The following is a 17,879-nucleotide window of genomic DNA, read 5'->3' on the forward strand; positions in this document are numbered from 1 at the left end:
GTAGCCAGTCGGGGATACCATTATTGCAACTCTAATTCCATTCCTTTTTTTTTTTCCTTCTTTTGTTTCAAATTGGGTTAGTCAAAGTGAAAGGGAAGAATTTGAAAATGAGTTCAAACAGCAGTATGAGCGAGAAAAAGTATTATTAACTGAAGAAAATAAAAAACTGACAAGTGAACTTGATAAGGTGAGTGATACAATCTAATTTATATTCCCTGAGCACGTGCTAGATGTTCAGCACTGTGATAGAAATTGTAGATCTAATTTTCTATTTGATGCACAATGGGTTTAATATTCCTCCTTATACACTAGGGTTACTTGGAAGGTACAGGCGAGTTTTCATTACAACAGTCTGTACAGGAATTCTGGAGAGAGGGTTTTGCTTTTCTCATCTTATTCTTTGTGACATTTATTTTTTGAGCGGCTATTCTTTATTTCACTTTCCATTTATTCTCTTTTTCACTCTTTCCTCTCATATTTGGCACTTACTCTTTCATGGCTGTTGGGGTTAAGCTGGCCCTTTGCAAGAGCAGAAACATTTAGGCCGAACTGGAGAAGTTTTGACAACTATGATGTCCTGTTCAGGTGAAGAACTGCTAGGAGCTAGAAATAATATCATTGGTAGGTAGGAATCCAGAGAAACCAACCCTGCCTAAACCACTGTAGCTTGAGTAAAGAGCAGAACCAAAGATTAAACTTAGACTCAGCCAGATTTATGAACAAAATGTCAAATACTTAAAAGGAATGTTTTTCTGTTTAGTAGCTAAGATTTCTTGAACTGCCGTTCTGCATTTCTTCTGTTGGTTCTTAACAAACAGTTGTTTAAAAGCAAAAAAAAACCTAATATTATCCAGACGTTTCATTGTGTGTTCTTATATTTAATTAAGAACATTTGGGTAATTGTGTTTTATAATGATTTGTAGGATTTTCCTCCAGTAAAAATATTTTGTTCTATTATTAGTTATTCTAATGACAGATTGAAAGACCATGACTATAAATAGTCATAAAAGAGAGATTGTTTGGTTCTTTACACATTTAATAATGACTTTGCTTGTTTGCTTGAAAACTATTTGAGAAACAACTCCATTTGTCCATTTCATAAAGTCTTATGGAGGTGATGTACACAGGCACTGTGGGAAGTGGCCAGAGACAGTAAGTAGTGTGAATGTTTTGTTTAAAGGACAAAGAGTAAATGAAGGTTATCATGTAACTCTTGTTATTTCCACAAAAATAAAACTAACAATATCTGAATTTTATCCCAATAGGCCACATAACTGTTATTTCATGTGTTTGACTAATATGACTATAAAATTAAACATTATTTTTGTCTATTAGACAGAATTTAAATTTCTGTTAAGAGTTACCTCGATGTAAGAAATGTAATGAAACTCTAGAAGGCCTCTCTGCATGTAGTTTCTAAACAAATTACCTAGCAAAAAACATATATAGTTCAAGAAAAATTGTACTAAATAACAATCAAATTGTAGATCAAATCTTGTATTCACCCTTGGTTTTATTTCATTAGTAACCATAAAGTTCTGCCGAGTTCACCAGAAATACACATTTAGAGATAATTTGTAAGCAGTACTCTTTTGATTCTGATGAGACACAAAGGATAAAAATAAAAACCTGTCTCCTAAGTTAATAAAAGTAGAACATCACCTTTTCTTACTAAATTGAAAGGTATGATGAAGGATGAGTAGAACTTGGAGAGCAAATTCGTATGGTAGGCAAGTATTTAATGACAAATGATAACAAGGAAATAGTCTTGGATCTGGGTTCTGCTGCTTTTTAAGTCTCTTCTCTATTTTTGTTCCTTTTACAGCCTTTGCTTCTCTTCCTCCTGAACTCTCAGTTAACTGAGAGCATCTTCCCTCTTTCTTTCTGTTCATTTATTTTCTGATTTGATTTGAACTGTGTTTTTTCATCAAGAGGGATAACAAAAGAATACTTTTGCCATTGCTATACCAACTCTTGTGTCTGGAACCTGAGTGAGGAGAGCCAAATTTCTTCTCAGCAGAACTTCTGGTACAGAAGCCAGAAAGCAACTATTATGTTAATTTTGAAATTTATTTAATTAATACTATGATTAGATTGTCACATTCACATTTTTAGACTCCAAAAATTAAAACTTAAAAGAAAACTAAAAAGGGGTGCCTGGGTGACTCAGTCAGTTAAGCATCGGACTCTTGCTTTCAGCTCAAGTCATGATCTCAGGGTCATGAGATCAAGCCCCAACTCAGGCTCCATGTTAGGCATAGAGCTTGCTTGGATTCTCTCTCTCCCTAAGTTCACTTTTTTTTTTTTTTTTTTTTTTTTAGAGAGCATGCACGAGTCGGGGAGGGGCGGGTGGAGGGGGAGTGGGGGCAGAGGGAGAAAAAGAATCTTAAGCAGGCTCCATGCCCAGCGCAGAGCCCAAGAGGGGGGTGGGGCTTGATCTCATCACCCTGAGATCATTGTGCTCTGAGCTGAAATCAAGAGTCTAACTCTTAACTGACTGATCCACCCAGGTGCCCCTGTTAAGTTTCACTTTTTATTAAAAGATAACTTATTGCAAATAAAATTAGCCATGTATGTTAGGGAGTGAAAGTAAATAGCTTCCTATAAGGAAAAGTGTTATTTGTATCTTGTTCTTAAATTATTATTTACAAAAAAACAAAATTATAAAAATTACATAAAAGTTACCCATGACCTCATTACCACAAAACAACTATTTTAATTTTATATATTCCTTTCCAGGTTTTGTTTGTATAAATATTATTACATAGGTGCAGTCATACATGCATTCCATTTTCTAATATGCCTTTCACTTGAAATGTCATGAGCATGTTTCCATATTCTATACTATACTATTCCATACTATAAGCCAGATATGTCAAGGTACAAATAGTAAAATCTTCTCATTCCCAAACAAGCAAAATTAAACTGATACTTGGGTAGAATTTGCTAAGTGCAGGTTCTCTTCTGAATTACTTTATATAAATCATTTAATCCTCAAAAAAACTCTGTGAGGTGTACCCTATTACTCTTGCCATTTGATAGATGAGGAAACTGAGGCAGGGAGGGATGAGACTCCTTTCCTAATCAGAGAAGTAGGAAGTGGCCAGATGGAATTTGAACACAGGCAGGCTAGCTCCAGAGTCCATGCTTTCATTCAGTAATAATGAAAAGATTAGCATTTCTCTCATACCAAACAAGTCTACTTAAAACTACTTGTAGCTATTGTAACATGACCTTCCAAAATCTGCATTTCCTCTCCTTCCTGCAAATGTCTAGCTGACCTCACTCACCAGTTAATTGGGAGGGCTGTCAAAAGCAATGATAATCAAAAATAATGTGTTGTAGGAATTAGTGAAGACATTGCATCTGCAAAAAAATTTTCAAAAACAGCCGATAAACTTCTGTCTATGCCAACGTGAAGAGACTGTCGAATCCTCTCAAGAAAAAAAAATTTCAAGTGGACACAGTTGTCAAAAACAACTGACTACAAAACATTGCTGAAATTAATGAAGGAAGATCTAAACAGATGGAGAGATGTACCCTGTAATGGGTCAAAAGACTTGGAAGTTTAGGACCTTAAGTCTACTTTAATGTGTAAATTCACATTATCAAAATTCTGGTAGGCTCTGGAATTGAGAAGCTTATCCTTAAATTTATTTGGGAATACAAAAGACCTATAATAGCCTTGTGCAACAAAAACTAGAGGATTTATCTGACAGTCTTTTGAAACTTACTATTAGTATTGGCATGATGGAACCATAGGGTAATGGTCTAAAAATAAGCCCTCATATTTATGGCCGATCGATTTTCAGCAAAAGTGCCAAGGCAATTCAATGGGAGATGGATAATCTTTTCAACAAATGGTGCTGGAACACATGGATATCCATGTGCAAAAAAAAAAAAAAAAAAATTTAAATTCTCTTACCATATAAAAACATTAGCTCAAAGTGAATCATAAACTGAAATGTGAGAGATAATCATAGGAGAAAACCTTCATGATTTACGGTTAGTCAAAGATTTCATAGATACGTAGTAAAAGTACAACCCACGAGAGAAAGATAATGATAAATTGTACTTCATCACAATTTAAAGACAACATTAGGAAAACCAAAAGACAGACACAGATGAGGAGGAAACATTTGCAAATCGCTTACCTGATAAGAAACACATTCAAAATATAGAAAGAACTTAACACTCAATAATAAGAAATAATGCAAACAGCCCAGTGAAAAAATGGGGAAAAACTTTGAGTAGACATTTCATGAAAGATCTATGAATGACAAGCACGTGAAAAGATGTTCGATATCATTAGGAAAATGAGAGCTAAAACCACAGTTACATACTGTTGTACACCCTCAAGAATGAGTGGAATCAGTAAGAGTGACCATACCAACTGTTCGCAAGGATGTGGTGGAACTGAAACTCATACACTGCTTGTAGGAGCGTCCGGTGGTGGTATAGCCACTTTAGAAAATAGTTTCAAAAGTTCTCAAAAAGGTAAGCATACCCTTACCATGTGACCCAGAAATTCATGTAGATATTTATTTAAGAGAGCTGAAAACATAGTCCTTTTAAAGACTTGTGTATGAGTGTTCGTAGCATCATTATTCACAATCGCAAACAACTAGGAACAGTACCAATGCTTATCAACTAGTTAGTGAATGAGCAAATGAAGTTTACTATTTCCCGTATATAGAATACCACTCAGCTGGAAAAAGGAGTGGATTTCTGATACATGCAATACTGTGGTTGAACCTCAATATTGTGATGAGTGAAAGAAAAAAAAAAAACTACATGTTGTAGGATTTCATTGGTATTAAATTTCTTGGAAAAGCAAAAGTATAGAAACAGAAAACAGATCAGCAATGCCTGGAACTCAGGGTGGAAGCCAGGACTGACTGCAAACCAGCAGTGGGGAGATTTCTCCTATTGGAAGTGTACCAAAACTGGATTGTGGTGATCATTCACAGCTGTTTAAATTTATTAAAAATCCTTGAACCATACACTTGTAATGGATAAATTTTATTGTATGTAAATTATACCTCAGTAAATCTGTAAAAAGAAAATAGGTGGTAAAGTACTTTCTCAGAGGTTAAGTGGTACATCTTGACGTACGGAACTTAAATCCCTCATTCCCAATGGGCAGGTACGGGTGTATGTTGGCACTGATAGCTTCTCTGGACCCCATTACCTTCTGAGAAGACAGTGAGGTTGGAGGTAGGGTTCAACAGGAAATTACAGCTGTGCTCCTTTGATAGAGGGGGAGAAATAAAATTGCATTGTGACTTGTGCCAAAACTGTCTGTGTCTAACAGAAGTACAGGCCAAAACCAAATGAGAACAACCCTGGGTCATTCTTGACCAATTTAAATGGGGGAATTGGCACACTGTGACCTGTAGCCAGATCCAGCTCTCAGACTGTTTCTTTATGACCCACGAACTAAGAAGAATTTTTATGTAACTTTTAAGTAAGCTTTTCTAAGAAGAATAAGATGTGATGGAGACCATGTGTGGCCCACAAAGCGAAAAATATGTACTATCTAATTTTTTATTGAAAAGTTTGCAGACCCCTGACTTAAAACATGGTTTTAGCCTGTATTAGAAACTGAACCAAACATACACACAGATGTATATATATATATATATATATATATATATATATATATATATATATATATACACACATACATGTATATACACACACACACATATATATATATATATATATATATATGATAAGACATTTATTGTAAGGAATTTGCTCACCTAATTTTGGAGGCTGACAAGTAGTCCCAAGATCTGTAGTTTGCAGTCTAGAGACCCAGGGAGCCTACCATATAGTTTCAGTTCAAGTCCAAAGGCCTTGAGACCCAGGAAGAGTTGCTGTTTCAATAAGAGTACAGAAACAGGAAAAAACAACCTCCCAGCTTGAAGGCATTTAGGCAGGAGAAGTTCCCTCCTAGTCATCTCACTCCCTAGGGTCAGCCTTTTTGTTCTGTAGGCCTTTAGCTGATTGATTGGCCCCCCTGTGTTAGGGAAGGCAATCTGCTTTATTCAGTCTCCTGATTCAAATGTTAATCTCACCCAGAGGCACCTTCACAGACACACCCAGGGTAATGTTTGATCCGGCATGTTGGCACCCTAAGGCCCAGTCAGATTAACACAGAAAATTAACCGTCACCTGGCCCCTCATCCCCACAAACCTGTAAATAACTCTTCTAGGAAAAACTCACCTCCTTCAGATTGAGTAATCAAAAAGAAATGAACACAGTATCTCTATAAACATTCCAAAAAGCAAGAAGGAATAGTAGTAACTAATGCAAATTGAGACCATTTATGAGAAAAACTGTAGCCATAAAATAAAAATTGAATGCAAATATTTATCTTGCTTCAGATTATGACAGATTAGCTTATATCATACCCACCACCTCACCAAGAGCTGGATTTTTCAAAAAATTGTCTTAATATGGTAGGACTATTTCCTATAGTATTTACCTGCAGGAAGGCATTGGAGAGATAAGAAGGCAGCTGTCATCACTGACTGACATCCTTAGAGGAGTAGTGCAGAGAGATGAGCCTAGCACTCAATGCCACCTTTCCTCTTGAGGCATTTGCTGATATGAAAGCTGTAGCTGAGGATCCAGGAAGCTGAGCACAGTATTCCACAGTCCCACAAGTTTGAAGAGATGAATACAAGCTTTCAGTTGGACTCATTGAAAGGCTACATTTTAGGAATAAGAGTGAACCAGAAAGAGATGAGACCTCTCACTGACTGAAACCTAGCCTCCAAGTAACTCAATACCTGATTTATCTTGAGTCTTTTAATGCCTGCCAGAAGTAAAGGTAAATACTCTCTGGAGGAAGATAGTATACAGAGCCTCAAATTACCTCTAAGATATTTATACAAAATGTGTGGCATACATTCAAACAATTACCATGCATACTAGGAGCTACAACTAAATCACTGTAAACCAAGAGTAAAAATATAATACCAAAAACAAAATAAGGAAAGAAAAATGAAAAAAAAAAAAAAACCAACAAACTAGGCAGTCTGTCTAAGCAAGCCCACAGGGATTCCCATCAGAATTTTCATAAATGAAATTTTATAATAACTGTATGATAGAAAATGGAAGACATGAAGAATTTCAGCAGACAGCTGGAACGTATGCAAAAGAGTCAGATCAAACTTCTAGAAGTAAAAACTAAAGTAACTGAAATGCCCAATAGAAGATTTTAACAGCAGACTGGAAAGAGCTGAAGAAAAGAGTGGATGAGTAAAAAAAATTCAGACTAAAGTATGGGTAGAGATTAAAGAGGATGGAAATACATAAAAGAGGACAAAGACCAAGGGGACGTAATGAAAAGATCTAATGTACAAATACTTGCTCCCCCAGATGGAGAGGATAGAGAGACTGTGGCAGAGCAGTATTTGAAGAATTAATGGCCCATAATTTTCTAATACCTATGAGAAACATTTAGGTACAAATTCAAGAAATGTTACAAACCCTAAAGGTGATAAATAGATATTAAATCCCACTTAGAGACATCATAGAAAAACTGCTGAAACCAGCAGTCAAAGAAAATCCTAAAAGCAGCCAGAGAAGAAAGTCACATTATACTCAGATGAACAAAAGTTAAACTGAAAGTTGACTTCCCAACAGAAAAAAAATGAAATCCATGAAAGAATCAAAATAGGAAATAAAAAGGAATGACATTTTCAAAGTGCTGGAGGATAGTAATTGCCTGGAATGTTCTATACAGCAAAAAATGTCTTTCAAAAATGAAAGCAGAAATTCAGACTGTAGAAAACTCTGCAGGACAAAAAACACGTTTTCTTCAACAAATAAATTACAAGAAAAATGAAAGTACTGGAGGGGAATGCTATGGACAGAATGTTTGTGTCCCCTGAAATTCACGTGTTGAAACCTAACCCCCAATGTGATCGTAGGAGGAGGTGCTGCCTTTGGGAGGTGTGATTAGGTCGTGAGGTGGAGCCCTTATGGTGGGATTATTATCTTTATGAGAGCTCTCCCTGGAGAGCCCCCTCACACCTTCCACCTCGTGAGGACGCAGCCAGAAGACCACCATCTGTGAACCAAGAGCAGACCTCACCAGACATTGAATCTGATCTTGGACTCTCTAGCCTCAAGACTGAGAAATAAATGTTTCATATTTAAACTACCTAATCTCTGGTATTGTAGTATAGGGGCCCAAAGGACTAAGAACTATAAATAAAAGAGACTTAAAAGATATAGGAGCCATTAAGCTGTGGTTAATTGTTGGTATCATGATTCAATTTAATAAACTGTTAAGCTTTTTGATATTTTGAGGTAACTGGAAATTTGAACAATTACTACCTATGTGATATAAGGAAACTCATTAAATTTTTTAAGTATGATAATACTGTTATCTTTTGAAAGAGCCTTATTTGCAAGAGATATACACAGAAATGTATATGGGTAAAATTATAGATGTCTGGTATTCACTTCAAAGTAATTCAGGAGGAAGAGGTAAGAAGACAAGATGCAAATGAAATGACCGGCGTTGAGGTGATAATTGTTGAAGTTGGCTGTGGGCTCTTGGGAATTAACTTATACTGTCCATTTTTGTATATGCTTGAAATTCTTTATAAGGTGTTATATTAAATAGAGGATGACATGGAGACATTTACAGACCAAGAAAAAAAAAAGAGATGTTGTTACCAGTGGAACCTGGGGAGTTTTCAGGCAACTGGAGAATGTCCGCAAATGGAAGCAATTCAGTGTAGGGAGTAAGGGAAAAGCAAAGGCAGAGGAGAATTCAGAATATTTGATGTTTCCAAATTCAGTGACCAGAAGGGTATATCATAAGAAGGAATCAGGAAGACAAACGTTTTTTAGTGGAATATGGTGAGTTAGATTTAACAAGAGGCATCTGAGCACCTTGTATTCCTGTTCCTAAAAGTTACAGATGTGTCTTTAAGTGTCTTAAAACTGCCTTTCAGCTCACCACTTTGTATGAGAACTTAAGTATGCGCAACCAGCAGTTAGAAGAAGAGGTAAAAGACCTAGCAGACAAGAAAGAATCAGTTGCACATTGGGAAGCCCAAATCACAGAAATAATTCAGTGGTGAGTACTCTTTTTAAATGTGTTTTTATGGGTGATTTTGGACATATGGTCAAGTTGGCATGAATTCCAGAAGGCTACTAACATGATTTTTTTCTCTTTTTTTCTTTTTTTTTTTTTGGCTTTGAAAAATGAGTTTCCCTGAAAAGCATACGTTTATTACTGACCTGTTATTTATTATTGATTTGGGTTCTTCTGTTATGTTCCTCTTTTCCCCAACTGCAGCTAGTATCCCATGTCAGCGTTCCACAGTTTCATTGAAAGCTGTGATTTCTAGGAAATGAAAATGTTATTTTAAGACCGTTGGTCTTTAAAGAACTGAAGAATCTCATTCACTAGCTATAGGAGTTCCTTTCTAAGACCAAAATTGCTATATTTGTGATTAAGAAAGAGGCAGCCTGGAGAAAAATCTTGAACCTGAAGATGTTGTGCTATCACCTTCTTTCATAATTACAACACATCGATGCACACGTCATCATAAAAACCTTACATGGTTACAGTTTCATTTTAATAACTACTCTTTAAACTCTTAGGATTCAATGTAGAATGAATTACCTTAGTAACTTTCCACGTTAATTATTTCATTAAATGATTCTGGCATTTATAAAAATGTATATTTTTATAAAACACGAAGAAAATTGAATCCAACAGGGACTTTATTTTCTAAGAAAAATGTATTTTCTTAATTTTTATATTTTCAATTTTTTAATTCTTTTTGGCCCTTCATACATGTTTAATTTATATGAAAACTAGTTTCTTTGTGTATCTGTAGACCAATCCTTTGGTGGGAATTTTAGTTTCTCATACTCTTATTTTGGTTCTTTAAGCATTTTTTCCATTTTCCTATTTATTGCAGATTTATACCCTCCATATTACATAAAATTGGAAATGGATAAACAGTGTCTTTTTAAGTGATCTTACCCAAATGACTCAAGTATTTTGATGTAGACTGAACTATAGAGCTCTTATGTTCATTCATCTTTGGCTTATGAATGTGACTATACAGTGCATATCTAAATGAAAATGCCCAAATTGTGGAATTTGGTTGTATTCCAAACAATATAGTACAGTTAATGGTTCACTAACGTTAAATTTATGACCTTGTCATCAGGTCTACATTTCTGAAGCAAAATTATTCTAATCTTTAGCCAAGCTTATAATATCAAAAATTATGACTTTTCACTTACAACTCCATTATTATGTAATCAAATGTACAGTTAAGCCGTTGCTGAAAATGACTTTACAGAAGAAAAAGATGATCTGGCCAGAGCCTGAGTTCCTAGATCACTTCTTTTCCAGTGACAGGCATGATGGGTTCAGATGGAATGGGCAGTGGTTCTAGCAAGGGAGAGAAGCTTGAAATGTAGACTCTCTGGAAAGGGTTAGTAGAAAGGATGAAGGTGAAAGTTTTTAAATGATACCACAAAACACTCATTTTAGGCTTTTCACATTCAAGTGAAATGCGCAGAAGATACCAGGAATGCAAACAAGTCAGTTTGCTTAAAAGCTGTTATTTAGAAATGAGCTAATATATTAGGGCACCTGGGTGTCTCAGTCAGTTAAGCATCCGACTCTTGGTTTCGGCTCAGGTCGTAATTTCAGGGTGATGAGATTGAGCCTGGTGTTGGGCTCCAAGTGCTCAGCACAGAGTCTGCTTAGGCTTCTCTCTCTCTCTCTCCCTCCCTCCCTCCCCCTCTCCCTCCCTCTGCCCTTCCCCCTGCTCATGCTCTCCCTCTCTCTCAATAAATAAATAGAATCTTTAAAAAAATTTTTTTAAATGGGCCAATATATTAGATAATTAATTATTAAATTCCTAATAGGGCAAAAGTAAAAGATATACTCCGAGTTCGTAGAGTATTCACAAGTAAGTATTCACTTACTTGAATGTTAAATCTGAGATATTCTGTCCACTCTTAAAAAGGTTAAGAGTCTCAGGCTATTTTGAGTTTTTCAGTTTTGGTATATTAATAAATAAATAGAATAATAAATAAATAGAATCTTTAAAAAAAAATCTTTAAAAAATCTTTAAAAAAATTTTTTTAAATGGGCCAATATATTAGATAATTAATTATTAAATTCCTAATAGGGCAAAAGTAAAAGATATACTCCGTGTTCATAGAGTATTCACAAGTAAGTATTCACTTACTTGAATGTTAAATCTGAGATATTCTGTCCACTCTTAAAAAGGTTAAGAGTCTCAGGCTATTTTGAGTTTTTCAGTTTTGGTATATTAAAAAATGAAGTGATGCTGGAGACAGGAAGATGGTGGTGGAGTAGGAGGGCCCTAGGATCACCTCGTCCCACAAATACAGCTAGATAACTGTCAAATCATACTAAATACCCCAGAAATTGAACTGAAGACTGACAAAACAAACTCCACAATTAAAGGGAGAGAAGAGGCCACATTGAAAAAGGTAGGAAGTGTGGAGACATGGTTTAGGGAAGAAACGAATCCTGGCTGCTGCAGAAGGGAGGTAGCCATAGTCACAGAGAAGGGGGAGAGAGAGGAGCACATGGGAATGCACAAGGAGAACATCTCCCCATAGCCATTGGCTTAGAAGATGAGAGGGGCTGAATTTCTTGAGTTTTTGAAAGCAAGCAGGTCTTGAAGACTAGAGTTTTAAAGGTCATCAGGCTTGGCTGGAATAGAGCCTGGAGGGTACTGCACTGCTCTTGGAAAGAAGGCAGACAAACAACCCAGGGGCAGATGGCATGGAAACAACAATCTGAAGAGTGCCTGGGGTGCACAATGGGGAGGTTATTTGCTCTTCTTGGAGTGCAGCCCATAGAGACAGCATTCATGGAGAGACCTCTCTGAGAACAAAAGGAGCTGGCTGTACCATTTCCCTCCCTGGCCCCTCAGCATAAACACAGAGCCACTTGTGGGAAGATACTGCCTGCCTAACTTGGTTCCACCAAGCCCCACCCCCAGGTGCTCTGGTGGAACTGCCCTTCTCAGTCACACTTACCTCAGCTGTAGTGTGGTGGCCCATCCCCCTTAAGACTAGCACAGACCCTTGTCTGTACCATGTCTTCTGACCAGAGTTTTATGGGGCCTCAGTTCCAGTGGAGGTGGTGATTGGTCTCATTTCACAAGCAGACCAAAGCAAACCTAATGAAAACTTACCACATTCAGGCCAGGGATCAAACACTGCCCACAGCAGGCAAGGAGAGCCTCTGTAGACGACTGGCCTGAAGGACAGAGCAACCTGAACACAACAGCAGAGCACAGGCAGCACACACTGGAGACACTCCCTGATGCCCCAGGCCCTGGGCACTACATGACCCCTTCTTCATAAGGCCATTACTGTCAGGAACAAGAGACGTAACTGGCTTTTCTAACACAGAGAAGAAAGCGGGGACTCAGACAGAATGAGAAGCAGAAGAATTTATCCTAAGGATAAGAACAAGATAAGGCCACAGCCAGAGATCTAAGCAAAATAGATATAAGTAATATGTCTGATGGAGAATTTAAAGCAATGATCATAAAGATACTCACTGGACTTCAGAAAAACAATGGAGGACATCACTGAGACCCTTACCACAGAGATAAAAGTTTAAAAAAGAATCAGAGATGAAGAGTGCAATAAACAAGATTAGAAACACACTTGATACAATGAACAGCAGACTGGAAGAAGCAGAGGAATGAATTAATGACATTGAAGACAAAGTAATGCAAAGCAGTGAAGCTGAACAAAAGAAAGAAGAATTATACAAAACGAGAACAGACTTAGGGGACTCTATCAAATACAGCAACATTCATATTATAGGAGTCCCAGAGGAAGAAGAGTGAGAAAAAAGGGGCAGAAAATTTGAAGAAATAATAGCTGAAAATTTCCTAATCTAGGGAGGGAAACAAACATACAGATCCAGGAGGCAGAGAGAACACCCATCAAAATCAACAAAAGCAGGCCCACACCAAGGCAGATTGTGATTAACTTTGCAAAATACAGTGATAAAAAATCTTAAAAGCAGCAAGACAAAAGATGTCAGTATCATAAAAAGGAAAACCCACAAGGCTAGCAAGAGATTTTTCAGCAGACACTTGCCAAACCAGAAGGAAGTGGTCTGATATATTCAAAGTGCTGAGTGCCAAAAATCTACGGCCAAGAATACTCTATCTAGCAAGACTCCCATTCAGAATAGAAGGAGAGACAGTTTCCCAGAAAAACAACAACTAAAGGAATTCATGACCACTAAACCAGCCCTGCAAGAAAGATTAAAGGAGACTCTGAGTGGAAAGGAGATACCAAAAGTGACAATATGAAGGTAGGAAACACAAAAGCAGTAAAAAATGAATATTTTTGTAAAAAAAAAAAAAAAGCAGTCAAGGAACTCAAAAAAAGGATATGAAATATAATGATATATACCTAAAACAAGGGGAGAAGAGGAGAAAAGAATGTGTTCAAACTTAAACAGCTGTCAACAATATAGACTGCTTTAGGCAGAAGAGGTTATATACAAACCTAATGGTAACCACATATCAAAAACCACTAATAAACATGCAAAAAATAGAGAAAGAAATCCAAATATATCACTAAAGAAAATCAGCAAACCGTGAAAAAGAAAGACAATAAGGGATCAGAAAAAATTTTCAGAAACAACCACAAAACAAGTAATAAAATGACAATACATATCTATTAATAATTACATTGGATATAAATGGACTAAATGCTCCAATCAAAAGACATAGTGTGACCAGATGATTAATAAACAAGGTCCATCTGTATGCTGTCTAGAAGAGACTCGTTTTAGACCTAAAGACACCTGCAGACTGAAAGTGAGGGGATGGAGAAACATTTATCTTGCAAATGGATGTCAAAAGAAAGCTGGAGTAGCAATACTTCAATTGGACAAAGTAGACTTTTAAAACAAAGACTGTAACAACAAGAGACAAAAAAGGGCACTATGTCATAATAAAGGGGACAATCCAACAGGAAGATATAACAGTCATAAGTATGCACAAGACATGGGAGCACCCAAATACATAAAATAATAGGAAACATTAAAAAAAACTAATCAATAATAATACAATAATAGTAAGGGACTTTAACACCCCACTTACATCAATGGACAGATCATCTAAACAGAACATCAACAAGCAAACAGTGTCTTTGAATGACATACTAGACTAGATAAACACAAGATATACTCAGAACCTTCCATCATAAAACAGCAGAATATACATTCTTTTCAAGTGCACATGGACATTTTCCAGTATAGATCACATATTAGGCCACAAAACAGGCCTCAACAAATTCAAGAAGATCAAAGTCCTACGAGACACCTTTTCTGACCACAACACTATGAAATTGGAAGTTACCTACAAGAAAAACTGCAAAGACCACAAACACATGGAGGTTAAATAACATACTACTAAACAAGGAGTGACTCAACCAGGAAATACAAGAAGAAATTAAAAAAAAAAATACATTGAAACAACGCAAATGAAAACACAACAGTCTAAAACCTCTGGGTTTTAGTTCTAAGCAGTTCTAAGAGGGAAGTTTACAGCAATATGGGCCTACCTCAAGAAGCAAGAAAAATCTCAAACAACCTAACCTTAGACCTAAAGGAGCTAGAAAGAGAACAACAAACAAAGCCTAGAGCCAGCAGAAAGAAGGAAATAATAAAGATTAGAGTAGAAATACATGATATAGAAACTTTAAAAACAATAGAATAGATCAATGAAATCAGGAACTGATTCTTTGAAAAACTTACTAAAATAGATAAGATAAGCCTCTAGCCAGACTTATCAAAAAGAAAAGAGAAAGGACCCAAATAATTAAAGTCATGAACAAGAGAGGAAAAATAACAACCCACACCACAGAAATACAGACAATTAGAATATCATGAAAAACTATATGCCAACAAATTGGGCAACCTAGAAGAAATGGATAAATTCCTAGAAACATATAAAATTACCAAAACTGAAACAAGAAAAAAATAGAATATTTTCACAGACCAAAAACAAGCAAAGAAGTAAATCTGTAATGAAAAAACTGCCAACAAACAAAAGTCCAGGACCAGATTTCTTCACAGGCAAATTCTGCTAAGCATTTAAAGAAGAGTTAATACCTATTCTTCTCAAAATATTCCAAAAAATAGAAAAGGACGAAAAATTTCTAAATTCAGTCCAGGAGGCCAGCATTACCCTGATTCCAAAACCAGATAAAGACACCACAGAAAAAGAGAACTACAGACCAATATCTCTGACGAACACAGATGCAAAAATTGTTAACAAAATACTAGCAAATTGAATCTAACAATACATTTAAAAATCATTCACCTCAGTCAAGTGGGATTTATTCCAGACTTGCAGGGTTGGTTCGGTATTCTCAAATCCATCACCATGATTCATCACACTTAGAAAAGAAAGGACAAGATCCATAAGATCATTTCAGTAGATGTAGAAAAAGCATTTAACAAAGTACAACATACATTCATGATAAAAACCCTCATAAAAGAGGTTTAGAGGGAACATACCTCAACATAATAAAGGCCATATATGAAAAACCCACAGCTAATATCATCCTAAATGGGGAAAAACTGAGAGCTTTTCCTCTGCAGTCAGGAACAAGACAGGAATGTCCACTCTCACTACTTTTATTCAACATAGTGGAATTGTTATCCATAGCAGTCATACAACAAAAAGAAATAAAAGGCATCCAATTGGCAAAGAAGAATACTTTTACTATTTGCAGATGACACGATACTATATATAGAAAACCCAAAGAACTCCACCAAAACTCTGCTGGTCCCAGGATACAAAATCAAATGTACAGAAATCTGTTGCATTTCTATACACCAATAATGAAGTAACAGAAAGAGAAGTTAAGGAATCAATCTCATTTACAGTTGCACCAAAAATAATAAAATACTTAGGAATAAACCTAACCAAAGAGGTGCAAGACCTGTACTCTGAAAACTATAAAACACTGATGAAAGAAATTGAATATGACATAAAGAAATGGAAATACATTTCACGCTCATGGGTTGGATGAACAAATGTTGTTAAAATGTCTTTACTACCCAAAGCAGTCTACACATTTAATGCAATCCCTATCGAAAAATCCAAGAGCATTTTTCACAGAGCTAAAACAAAAAATCGTAAAATTTATATGGAACTATAAAAGACCTTGAATAGCCAAAGGAATCTTGAAGAAGACAAGCAAAGGTAGAGGCATCACAATTCCAGACTTCACATTATATTACAAAGCTGTACTGATCAAGACGGTATGGTATTGGCACAAATATAGTCACATAGATCAATATAACAGAATAGAAAACCCAGATATGAACCCACAACTATATGGTCAATGAATCTTTGATAAAGCAGGAAAGAATATCCAATGGAAAAAAAGAATGTCGGGGCGCCTGGGTGGCACAGCAGTTAAGCATCTGCCTTCGGCTCAGGGCGTGATCCCGGCGTTATGGGATCAAACCCCACATCAGGCGGCTCTGCTGGAAGCCTGCTTCCTCCTCTCCCACTCCCCTTGCTTGTGTTTCCTCTCTCGCTGGCTGTCTCTATCTCTGTCAAATAAATAAATAAAAATCTTAAAAAAAAGAAAAAAATGTCTCTTCAACAAATGGTGTTGGGAAAACTGGACAGCAACATGCAAAAGAGTGAAACTGGACCACTTTCTTATACTACATCCACAAAAATAAATACAAAATGGATTAAAGACCTAAATGTGAGACAGGAAACCATCGAAATCCTAGTGATTTCTTTGATATCAGCCATAGTAACTTCTTTCTAGATATGTCTCCTGATGTAAGGGAAACAAAAGCAAAAATAAACTATTGGAACTACATCAGGATAAAAAACTTATGCACAGTAAAGGAATCAGTCAACAAAACTAAAAGACAATGTACAGAGTGGGAGAAGATATTTGCAAATGACATATTTGATAAGGAGCTAGTATCCAGAATATATAAAGTACTTATAAAATAGAAGATATGAATAGATATTTTTCCAAAGAAGACATCCAGATGGCTAACAGACACAAATGCTCCACGTTGAAACAGGAAACAATGCTCAACATCACTGATCATCAAGGAAATACAAACCAAAACTATAATGAGCTATCACCTCACATCTGTCAGAATGGCTAAAATCAACAACACAGTAAACAACCAGCACTGGCAAGGATGTGGAGCAAAAGGAACCCTCATTCTCTGTTGGTGGGAATGCAAACTGGTGCGGCGACTGTGGAAAACAGTACTGTGGTTCTTCAGAAAGTTATAAGTAAAACCACCCTGTGATACAGCAATCATGCTACTGGGTATTTACCCAAAGAGTATAAAAATACTAATTCAAAGGGATTATGCACCCCTATGTTTATAGCAGCATTACCCACAATAGCCAAATTTTGGAAACAGCCTAAGTGTCTGTTGATTGATGAATGGGTTAAGAAAATGTGTGTGCGTGTGTGTGTGTGTGTATACATACACAGTGGAATATTCCACAGCCATAAAATAGAATGAAATCTTGCCATTTGCAACAATATGGATGGAGCTAGAGTATACTACGCTAAGTGAAATAAGTCAGTAAGGGAAAGACCAATACCGTATGATTTCACTCCTATGTGGAATTTAAGAAACAAAACAAGCAAAGGGAAAAAAGGGAGGGAGACAACCAAGAAACAGACTCTTACCTATAGTGAAACCAATGACGATTACCAGAGGGGAGGTGGCGGGGGGCTGGGTGAAATAGGTGATGGGGATTATGGAGTGCCCTTACCTGGATGAGCACCAGGTGTCATGTGGAATCGT

The 17,879-nt window shown here is 36.4% G+C and overlaps 1 protein-coding gene across 14 annotated transcripts in view; it reads left to right on the plus strand.

Moving 5' to 3' along the window:
- CDC42BPA (CDC42 binding protein kinase alpha) overlaps positions 1–17,879 on the plus strand; it is a 309,574-nt gene that overhangs the window by 220,225 nt on the left and 71,470 nt on the right. For all 14 annotated transcript variants that reach the window (XM_057314949.1, XM_057314950.1, XM_044387983.3 and 11 more), the window contains 2 exons: positions 82–187; positions 8,983–9,107. In XM_057314949.1, coding sequence (XP_057170932.1) covers positions 82–187; positions 8,983–9,107 — 231 coding nt within the window. The remainder of the gene's footprint in view (positions 1–81; positions 188–8,982; positions 9,108–17,879) is intronic.

The sequence above is a fragment of the Ursus arctos genome, unplaced genomic scaffold, assembly GCF_023065955.2.
Source record: "Ursus arctos isolate Adak ecotype North America unplaced genomic scaffold, UrsArc2.0 scaffold_2, whole genome shotgun sequence".
Taxonomy (NCBI): Eukaryota; Metazoa; Chordata; class Mammalia; order Carnivora; family Ursidae; genus Ursus; species Ursus arctos.